At 38.9% G+C, this 10,619-nt stretch overlaps 3 protein-coding genes across 3 annotated transcripts in view; 1 reads left to right on the top strand and 2 right to left on the bottom strand.

Annotated features, from left to right (window-relative positions):
• Positions 1 to 1,304: 1,304 nt before the first annotated feature.
• Positions 1,305 to 2,507, bottom strand: LOC123957040 (transcription factor HES-5-like). Its single transcript, XM_046029655.1, has 2 exons — positions 2,413 to 2,507; positions 1,305 to 2,304 (listed from the first exon to the last, which is right to left on the bottom strand). The coding sequence occupies exons 1-2, from the start codon at positions 2,473 to 2,475 to the stop codon at positions 1,882 to 1,884; spliced, it is 486 nt and encodes a 161-aa protein (XP_045885611.1). The 5' UTR covers positions 2,476 to 2,507; the 3' UTR covers positions 1,305 to 1,881.
• Positions 2,508 to 5,937: 3,430 nt separating this feature from the next.
• On the bottom strand, positions 5,938 to 6,512 carry LOC123956712 (transcription factor HES-2-like). The gene is made up of 2 exons (XM_046029089.1): positions 6,390 to 6,512; positions 5,938 to 6,349 (listed from the first exon to the last, which is right to left on the bottom strand). The coding sequence occupies exons 1-2, from the start codon at positions 6,510 to 6,512 to the stop codon at positions 5,942 to 5,944; spliced, it is 531 nt and encodes a 176-aa protein (XP_045885045.1). The 3' UTR covers positions 5,938 to 5,941.
• Positions 6,513 to 10,139: 3,627 nt separating this feature from the next.
• The window catches only part of LOC123956485 (transcription factor HES-5-like), a 1,169-nt gene continuing 689 nt past the window's right edge, over positions 10,140 to 10,619 (top strand). The window contains exon 1 of the mRNA XM_046028697.1: positions 10,140 to 10,262. Coding sequence (XP_045884653.1) covers positions 10,140 to 10,262 — 123 coding nt within the window. The remainder of the gene's footprint in view (positions 10,263 to 10,619) is intronic.

The raw sequence follows: 10,619 nt of genomic DNA, 5'->3' as shown, positions 1-10,619 counted from the left end.
CAAATATCATACATTATAAGTTATAAGTAACAATCCACTTTCACATTTAACTGAACTGACGGAAACTCATATAATGACTTTTCAAAGCTGCAACTTCAGAAAATAACATATGTGAAACTGGTGATGTTGATTTTCATCACTTGAAAAAAGAGCAGAGTCTATGATTTGAAACTGGCTCCAAAATTTGCAACTTCTTAGCCTGCGCCCCTTTTAATCTCTTCAGAGCAAAGGTCTGGATCTATTGTCCCACAGGACCATGTGAGTGAGGTTCCTCTGGTTTCCCACACTCTGTGCTTTCACTGCTTTCACTGCAGGAACAACAGAAGTGTGTCTTATATTGCATCTCATTAAATACAATGTCTGAACTATTTAAAGACGGAAATATTTTCATCTTTTCTATATTACATAAATATAATGCAAAAACTATGGGGCAGCAAAATTGTCTTTGAGTTGGAAAATGTTCTCATTTCGATTTTGATGACTTGAGCTACTGCAGGTAAGAAACAGTGATGTAGCATTGATATTTCCTCTTCATCAAAAATCTTGATGGAACTGGGTCATAATTTGCTGTTTAGGTAACATATGCACAAACAATTAATGTGTATTGAATTTAATCTTAAAATTTTGCAATTCAAGGTTGGAATATTGATTTAATTCATTTGAAATTACTTTACAACGTCTTTCTTTTATCAGTATGAAGAAGGTAACCCTGAGACACAAAAACATGAGAACACAAAATTTGCAGCTGGCAGTGTTTGTTTATTCAACAAGGCACAATGAGCCACATGAAGTGAGAAAACTTCAACTAGAGGTGATGATACATCACAACCACAACTTGTAGATTTCTACATGACACACTGTACTCAGAGAGAGTAAAGGAACAGCTGTCTTTATAAAAGACAATGATTTACAATATTTGAGGACACAGTACTCACTGTCCTTTGAGATTTTTCTCCCAACAGGATTCAAATTGTTGCATTTAGTGAACAAAAGACAAAAATAGTACAGGTCACATTGTTCTTAATAAAAAAAATACATTGCCACTGGAAAACTGTGGCACTGTAAGATTGAACAAGCCTTTAACAATAAAAGGATAAACATATTGATCTGAAAACAGATTGTTCATCAACAATCACATAAAGTAAGGGAAAGTCCATTATGTCCATCAAAAGGACAGTTAAAATTTTGGATCAATTTAAAATCATCAATACCTTTCAAGATGTAACAAATATCACCATTGCATTATATTATACCAACACACGACACAGTGGAGCATAAAAGTATCACAGCAAAATTTTGACCTAGAAAAAAGGTTCAACATTTCGAACTGGCGACTTGTCCAGGGTGTACCCCGCCTTTCACCCGATGTCAGCTGGGATTGGCCCCAGCTGCCCGCGACCCTGTATGCAGGATAAGCGGTTTACGATGGTCGGATGGATGGATCAACATTTGGATCTTAGAACAGATCAGTTTTGAGTTATCAGAGAGATTTAAGTGAAATAAAGTCCATTATGACAATATGTCCATAAAAAAGACAGTTAAAATTGTCTGATCAGTATGATCAATAACAATTTGAAGATAAAAATGTTACCATGGCATTAATTACTACCAATACATGAAGTACAGTGAAGTATAATAATAATTGCTGATGCAATCGGATTTGGTTCGTGCAAAATGCATGACAAGATGTTTCTCTTTCTAAACTTGAAAGATATTGTCATTTCCTTAGGAAACGTCATCGTGCACAAAGAAAAAACACAAAATGCAGCTTCTGTACATACAGAAGAACAAATCTGAAAAAATTCAAAGAATTCAGTTCAGTAATCTTTGACCAATGTGGTCATCTCAGTTTGTCTGGTACCAACTCCAGTCTGTAGGTGTCTACCACGGCCTCCAGGGGGCGCTCCTGGCCAGACTCTTCTCTTTGGTGATGCTGGTCTGGACTGTGGAGCTCAGAAGAGAGATGTCAGCCTCTCTCACCTTCTTATCAGAGGAAGACTGCAGCTTGTTGAAGTGGTTCACAAGTCTTCTCTGGGACTGTGTCTCCCCCTCCTCGTTGGACAGGACGTGGTCCACCTCTTGGACACACCTGGAGTAGCCCTGATCGACAGCTGCTGAGTCCACAGCTTGATTCTGCTGCTGCAGTCGTCTCAAGACATAAACTGTCATCTCCAGGATGTCTGCTTTCTCCAGCTTGGAGTCTGGCTGCTGTTTGAGGAACTCTGGACCCAGGAGAGACTTGAGCTGCTCAATGCTGCTGTTGATTCGCTCTCTGCGTAACTTCTCCACCAGAGGCTTTCTGAGCTGCAGAAACAAAGAGCAATGTCATTGATAAATTCATTCAAGGTGTAGTGTTAGTATAAAAAGACAACATTTCATAAAATATTGAGTCTCCTTGAATCTTCAGTTTACCTTGTGGGTCAGAGTCAGATGCTCCTGAGAATCGGTCATTGCTGCAGTGATTGTAGGTGCCATGGTTGGATCTCTGTGCTGTAGAGGTCTCTGTTGAAAGAATCTGATCTCTGCTGGCTCCATCCCTCCTTCTTATAGTCCTGCATCTCCATATGAATGTGTGGGTTTTGGTCTGGTTGGAGTTTCTCACAGTCTTAGCCAATCAGAGAGTTTGGTGAGATAATCAGGCATGTGGAGCAGCAGCACGCTGAATGCTGTTCTTGCCTGGGGGACAATGATTAGATCTCAGGGGAACAGGTGGTGGACTGGGGGGGTGATAGAAGGAGGATTACAGAGCTCTGTGTGAATCTGGGAAAGTGGTGACCCTGTAGAGAGAGCAGATCTGCTGCCTGATCCTGTTATCCATGACTTTGACTGAGTACACGCTGATCATCCCATCACACAATTGAAGGTATAAAATTTCTGATTTAGAAATTACATGTAGTATACAAATAAATATTAAAACTACGTGGAATTATTTTTGCTTGGTCTTTTATTTAGCCAATATCTGAAATGTAGCAGGTCACATCTATTTTAAATTCATAATTCAGTTAGATATGACCTTTAGTTTATTAACTTAATAACTTTCACTTCAGTTTTGCTCAATCAAAAAATAATAAAATATTTAAGTAATAAGTAATATTTTCCAAACTGTAATCAGATGTTAGTGATGCACATTCAGGCACTTACTACTCAACATAATTATCATGCTGCTTTCCAGATGTAGCAGAGTCATTTGACACGTGCCTTGTTGTCAGTGTGAGTAACAAGTTGAGCTCAGTTTCCCACACTGACTCCCTGAATGGTGTGGTCAATGAACCACAAAGGGACTTCTGTGACAGATGCTGGCTGTGTGTTGTAATTGAAACAGAGCCTGACATCACCAGCCATCTGGAGGGAAAGGACGCCATTGGCTGGCTCAGATAGTTTGTAAAAACAAACATTTTGGTGAACAATGTATCATAAAAAATGACCAAAATGATTTATCATCTCATACGTTTTTCAGTGTCTAATCAGTCATATATTGTGCACCTCCCCTCCAGTCATATTCACGTCTCATTACTGACCATCAACTGGATTGAAATTTCAGCTCTACACATGAGTGTGGGAGGTTTCCTTGGGGGGGAGATCCTGAAGTGTGTCAAATCCCTTTGGAGAATCGCTTGCTGGCTGCTGGTGTGATGGGTGTCAGTCACATTAAACTCTGCACTCCAAAGCGTTCCCATATTACGTCCATTAGCAGGAAAAAGACATGTGCCTCTCAACAAACTGACTTTTTGAGGATCCTGCTGTTTGGCACAAACATTGTGGGCACTAACAAACTATTTAACGCTTCCCATTGTAGTTAGGAAGGACACTTAAATATGATGTGAAAGTTACATTATTTGTCGCAAATATTAGACATGTAGATAAGTAATTAATATTGTAAATTTCTTAATTGCAAATCTCATGTTTTTGTACTGAGTTGGGGGCAAATCATCAGGGAAGATTGTATGAATATGCAATTACATTCCACTCATATAATGATTAATGAGACAGGAAATGGATATTGGACATAACTAACCTAAAAAAAAAACCTTAAAAATGGTCTTAAGTTATCCAGTAATGTTCAGGCTTGCGCTCAATGTCATTTAAGGTCTAGTGGTCTGATAGATATTTCTTTATGTTAACCAGCCTTTTAGCATATGATCTGTGTGCAGTAGTTTCTGTTTCAGCTGTTTGCTGCTCAAAGCCTGATTATCAAATGTTTATAATTCTGAGAAACACAGTGTTGAATGAATTAACCATATTTGTATGTGTAAATCTGTTAAAGATTTTAACTTATATAGTACTAGAGACAGAAACTTTTTCAAACTCTGTGCTAAAAATATGCGCTCTCACTCAATGAAATGACAATATTCTGAAAAGTTGTGCTGCTGATTTACATCAGAGGAACAGTGACAACCAAATGTAAAATGAGTTCCAATATTGAGAGCCACTCTCCCTTTTGATCTCTGTCTCTTCAGGGCAAAGGTCTGGATCTATTGTCCCACAGGACCATGTGAGTGAGGTTCCTCTGGTTTCCCACACTCTGTGCTTTCACTGCTTTCACTGCAGGAACAACAGAAGTGTGTCTTATATTGCATCTCATTAAATACAATGTCTGAACTATTTAAAGACGGAAATATTTTCATCTTTTCTATATTACATAAATATAATGCAAAAACTATGGGGCAGCAAAATTGTCTTTGAGTTGGAAAATGTTCTCATTTCGTTTTTGATGACTTGAGCTACTGCAGGTAAGAAACAGTGATGTAGCATTGATATTTCCTCTTCATCAAAAATCTTGATGGAACTGGGTCATAATTTGCTGTTTAGGTAACATATGCACAAACAATAAATATGCATTGAATTTAATTTTAAAATTTTGCAATTCAAGGTTGGAACATTGATATGATTCATTTGAAATTACATTACAACGTCCTTCTTTTATCAGTATGAAGAAGGTAATCATGAGACACAATGACAGAACACAAAATTTGTAGCTGGCAGTGTTTGTTTATTCAACAAGGCACAATGAGCCACATGAAGTGAGAAAACTTCAACTAGAGGTGATGATACATCACAACAACAACTTTCCATAAGACACACTGTACTCACTGTCCTTTGAGATTTTTCTCCCAACAGGATTCAAATTGTTGTATTTAGTGAACAAAATAAAAAACAGTAAAAACTGACCTTACAACAGGTCACATTGTTCTTAATAACGAATGAACTTAATTGATTTTCAAAATTAAAGAAATTACATTGTCACTGGAAAACTGTGGCAGTGTGAGATTAAACAAACCTTCAACAATAAAAGGATAAACATATTGATCTGAAAACAGATCATTTGTCAAAAATCACCTACAGTGAGGGGAGGTCCATGACAAAATGTCAGAAAGACAGATAAGATGTTTGATCAATTCAAAATACCAAATATTATTATATTATACCAACACATGATGCAGTGAAGCATAAAAGTATCACAGGGAAATTGAGACCTTAAGCAAACCTTTAAGAAAAAAGGATAATTATTTGGATCTTACAAAAGATCAGTTTTGAGTTATCAGAAAGATTTAACTGAAATCCATTATGACAAAATGTCCATAACAAGGTCCGTCAAAGTTTTCTGAACAACATGATCAATCCCAATCAAAACATAATATATGTTTCCAGAGCATTAATTACTACCAACACAGGAAGTACAGTGAAGTATAATAATAATTGTTGATGCAATCAGATTTGGTTCATGCAAAATGCATGACAAGATGTTCTCTTTCTAAACTTGAAAGATATTGTTGCTGTCATTTCCTTAGGAAATGTCATCTTGCGCAAAGAAAAAAAACAAAATGCAGCTTCTGTACATACAGAAGAACAAGTCCATAAAATTTCAAAGAATTCAGTTCAGTAATCTTTGACCAATGTGGTCATCTGAGTTTGTCTGGTACTAACTCCAGTCTGTAGGTGTCTACCACGGCCTCCAGGGGGCGCTCCTGGCCAGACTCTTCTCTTTGGTGATGCTGGTCTGGACTGTGGAGCTCAGAAGAGAGAAGTCAGCCTCTCTCAGCTTCTTATCAGACAGAGACTGCTGCTTGTTGAAGTGGTTCACAAGTCTTCTCTGGGACTGTGTCTCAACCTCCTCTTTGGACAGGAAGTGATTCACCTCCTGGACACAGCTGGAGTAGCCCTGATCGACAGCTGCTGAGTCCACAGCTTGATTCTGCTGCTGCAGTCGTCTCAGGACACAAACTGTCATCTCCAGGATGTCTGCTTTCTCCAGCTTGGAGTCCAGAGGCTTTCTAAGCTGCAGAAATAAGAACAAAGTCATTAATACACTTATTCTGCAGTTTAATTTTAGCATGAACAAAGACAAGATCTCACGAATTACATTTAGTCTACTTGAATCTTCAGTTTACCTTGTGGGTCAGAGTCAGATGCTCCTGAGAATCGGTCATTGCTGCAGTGATTGTGGGTGCCATGGTTGGATCTCTGTGCTGTAGAGGTCTCTGTTGAGAGAATCTGATCTCTGCTGACTTCATCCCTCCTATTTAAAGTCCCACATCTCCATATGAATGTGTGGGTTTGGGTCTAGTTGGAGTTTCTCACAATCTCAGCCAATCAGAAATCTTAATGAGACAATCAGGCATGTGGAGAAGTAGCACGCTGAATGCTATTATTGCCTGGGGGACAATGGTTAGATTTCAGGGGAACAGGTGGACGACTGGGGGGAGATGGAGAGAGACTCAGAGAGCTCTGTGTGATTCTGGGAAAGTGGTGACCCTGTTGAGAGAGCAGATCTGCTGCCTGATGCTGGGATCAATGACTTTGACTGACCACACACTGATCATCTCAACACATGTGGGACACTGACAATTTATTGCTTCTATGGTAAAAAACACTTTGTATGTTCCATGTAGCTAAATAAAATTTTTTCAGAATTTTGTTTTTTTCACAACGTAAAATCTAGTCCAAAAAATACAATTTTCCTCCATTTTGTCTTGATAATTCAGTCAAATTTTTAATTTCTTGCAATTAAACCTTTTGTTTTAGTGAACATTCTTTATCCGCTATTAATAAGAGCGGCATTCCCATGATGTATTTAAAAGATATTCTAAAATACTGTCGATCATTCTGATGTCCAGATGTTGCAGATTCATCTGGCTTGTGCCTTGTAGTCAGTGTGGGTAGAAAGTTGGTTTCAGTTTCCCACACTGACTCCCTGAATGCTGTGGTCAATGAACAACAAAAGGACTTTGAATGGAGCTTTTGTGACTGATACTGGACGTGTGTTGAAGTAGAAACAGAGCCTGACGTCACCAAGCATCTGGAGGGAAAGGACGTCATTGGCTGGTTCTGACAGTTTGTACAGTTTGAAATTATTGTGGAAATTTCATCGTAAAGAATCAACTCAATTGATTGACAAATCAATTTTGTCAGCTTCCAATCATTGTCGCATATTTTTAACATAATTGTGACTTTGTATCGGCAACTGGATAAAACATTGAGCTCTACAGATGAGTGTGGGAGGTTGAGGCAGCTGTTTCCTGAAGTGTGCCAAATCCCTTTGGAGAACAGTCTGATGCTGGTGGGGTTGAGGATGCTAATCATGCTAAACTCTGCTCTCCAGAGTTTTCCCACACAACCTTAGGAATGCGTCTAAATCCACATGGCCCCTTTGGGATTCTGTTTTTCACACATGGAGGTCATTAATTGTCTTTGCTTTAATTTTACAGTGAAAAGCTCAACCAGATTCAATATCAAAATATATAAAGTCAATTTCGAGTTTAATGGAAACCATAGGAAAAATTACCAGTACTGTACAAAAGCTTCATTGTGCTCCCAGATGATTAGCTTAAACATCGGGGAACGCATGGACCCGCGCATTTGCCAACACCAGTTTCAGAACAGAACAGAACTTTAATGTTTTATTTCTTTAAAAGCCCTTCTAGGGACAGGTGTCATAAATTAGCAATTGCTAAAACACTGTGGCACACACATTGGATTGCTGTTTTCAGTTTATCTATGTATATATCAATAGATAGTTCGTAAGTCAAAATGGACCAATTAACTCATTTAACATCTACATCAACAGATAGTTCTGTTAAGCTCAGAATGGACAATTAACTCCTTTAACTTCTCCCTCGTGATGAGGAAATATCAACGCTACGGCACTGTTTCAGATATGCAGTAAGACAAGTCATCTAACCAAATGAGAACATTTTCCAACTCAAAGACAATTTTGCTGCCGCATAGTTTTTGTATTACACTCAGTTTCAAGTGTTTAAATATATAAAGATGAAAATATTTTAGACTTTAAATAGTTTAGACATTGTATTTAATGAGATGCAATATAAGACACACTTCTGTTGTTTCTGCGTGAAAGCAGTGAAAGCACAGAGTGTGGGAAACCAGAGGAAACTCACTCACAGGGTCCTGTGGGACAATAGATCCAGACCTTTGCCCTGAAGAGACAGAGATCAAAAGGGAGAGTGGCTCTCAATATTGGAACTCATTTTAAATTGTACATTTGGTTGTCACTGTTCCTCTGATATAAATCAGCACAATTTTTCAGAATATTGTCACTTCATTGAGTGAGAGCCCATCTTTTTAGCACAGAGTTTGAAAAAGTGTCTGTCACTTTAAAATCTTCGTTAAAATCTTTAACATATTTAAACATAAGAATTTGGTTAATTCCTTCAACACTGTGTTTCTCAGAATTATAACCATGTGATGATCAGGCTTTGAGCAGCAAATAGCTGAAAAAGAAAACTACTGCACACAGTTCATATGCTAAGAGGCTGGTTAACACAGAGAAATATCTATCAGACCACTAGACCTGAAAGGACATTGAGAGCAAACCTGACCTTTGCTAAATAACTTAAGACCATTTTAGGGTTATTTTTTTAGGTTAGCAGTTTATGTCAATTTTCAGAAGTAAAATTCTATCCAATATCCATTCCTGTCTCATTTATTACCTGAGTGGAATGTAATTGCATATTCATACAATCTTCCCTGATGTTTTGCCCCCAACCGAGTACAAAAAAATGAGATAGAGAATTTTACAATATTAATTACTTATCTACGTATCTAAAATTTGCAACAAATAATGTAACTTCCACTATATAGCCTACTTAAGTGTCCCTCCTAACTTTAATGGGTAGCATTAATTGGTTTGTTAAGTGGGTGCCCACAATGTTTGTGCCAAACAGCAGGATCCTCAAAAAGTCTGTTTGTTGAGAGGCACATGTCTTTTTCCTGCTAATGGACGGAGTGTGGGAAAGCTCTGGAGAGCAGAGTTTAATGGATTTGGCACACTTCAGGATATTTTATGATACACTGTTCATCAAATTCTTCGTTTTTAAATACTATCAGAGCCAGCCAATGGTGTCCTTTCCCTCCAGATGGCTGGTGATGTCAGGCTCTGTTTCAATTACAACACACAGCCAGCATCTGTCACAGAAGTCCCTTTGTGGTTCATTGACCACACCATTCAAGTAGTCAGTGTGGGAAACTGAGCTCAACTTGTTACTCACACTGACCACAAGGCACGTGTCAAATGACTCTGCTACATCTGCAAAGCAGCATGATAATTATGTTGAGTATTAAGTGCCTGAATGTGCATCACTAACATCTGATTACAGTTTGGAAAATATTACTTTTTGATTTAGTAAAATGGAATAAAAATATATCAAGTCAATGAGCTAAAGAGCATATCTAACTGAATTATGAATCTTTTATTGGCTGAATAAAAGAGCAATAAAAAATCCACATAGTTTTTATGGGCCTATATGTAATTTATACATTGTACCATAAATGTTATTCTCCCACGTGTGTGTTGAGATGATCAGTGTGTGCTCAGTCAAAGTCATTGATCCCAGCATCAGGCAGCAGATCTGCTCTCTCTACAGGGTCACCACTTTCCAGATTCACACAGAGCTCTCTGAGTCTCTCTCCATCATCCCCCCCCCCCCCTCCCCTCCCCAGTCCACCACCTGTTCCCCTGAGGTCTAATCATTGTGGCCCAGGCAAGAACAGCATTCAGTGTGCTGCTGCTCCACATGCCTGATTGTCTCACCAAGCTCTTTGATTGGCTGCGACTGCGAGAAACCCTAACCAGACCCAAACCCACACATTCATATGGAGATGTGGGACTATAAATAGGAGGAATGAAGCCAGCAGAGATCAGATTCTCTCAACAGAGACCTCTACAGCACAGAGATCCAGCCATGGCACCTACAATCACTGCAGCAATGACCGTTTCTCAGGAGCATCTGACTCTGACCCACAAGGTAAACTGAAGATTCAAGGAGACTAAATGTAATTCATGAGAGACTGTTTTTGTTCATGCTAACATTACACTGCAGAACAAGTGTATTAATGACTTTGCTCTTCTTTCTGCAGCTCAGAAAGCCTCGGGTGGAGAAGTTACGCAGAGAGCGAATCAACAGCAGCATTGAGCAGCTCAAGTCTCTCCTGGGTCCAGAGTTCCTCAAACAGCAGCCAGACTCCAAGCTGGAGAAAGCAGACATCCTGGAGATGACAGTTTGTGTCCTGAGACGACTGCAGCAGCAGAATCATGCAGTGGACTCAGCAGCTGTCGATCAGGGCTACTCCAGGTGTGTCCAAGAGGTGGACCACTTCCTGTC

Source organism: Micropterus dolomieu, linkage group LG18, assembly GCF_021292245.1.
Source record: "Micropterus dolomieu isolate WLL.071019.BEF.003 ecotype Adirondacks linkage group LG18, ASM2129224v1, whole genome shotgun sequence".
NCBI lineage: Eukaryota > Metazoa > Chordata > Actinopteri > Centrarchiformes > Centrarchidae > Micropterus > Micropterus dolomieu.
Note: the sequence above shows the minus strand (reverse complement) of the source record. Positions and strands in the feature narration are given on the sequence as shown.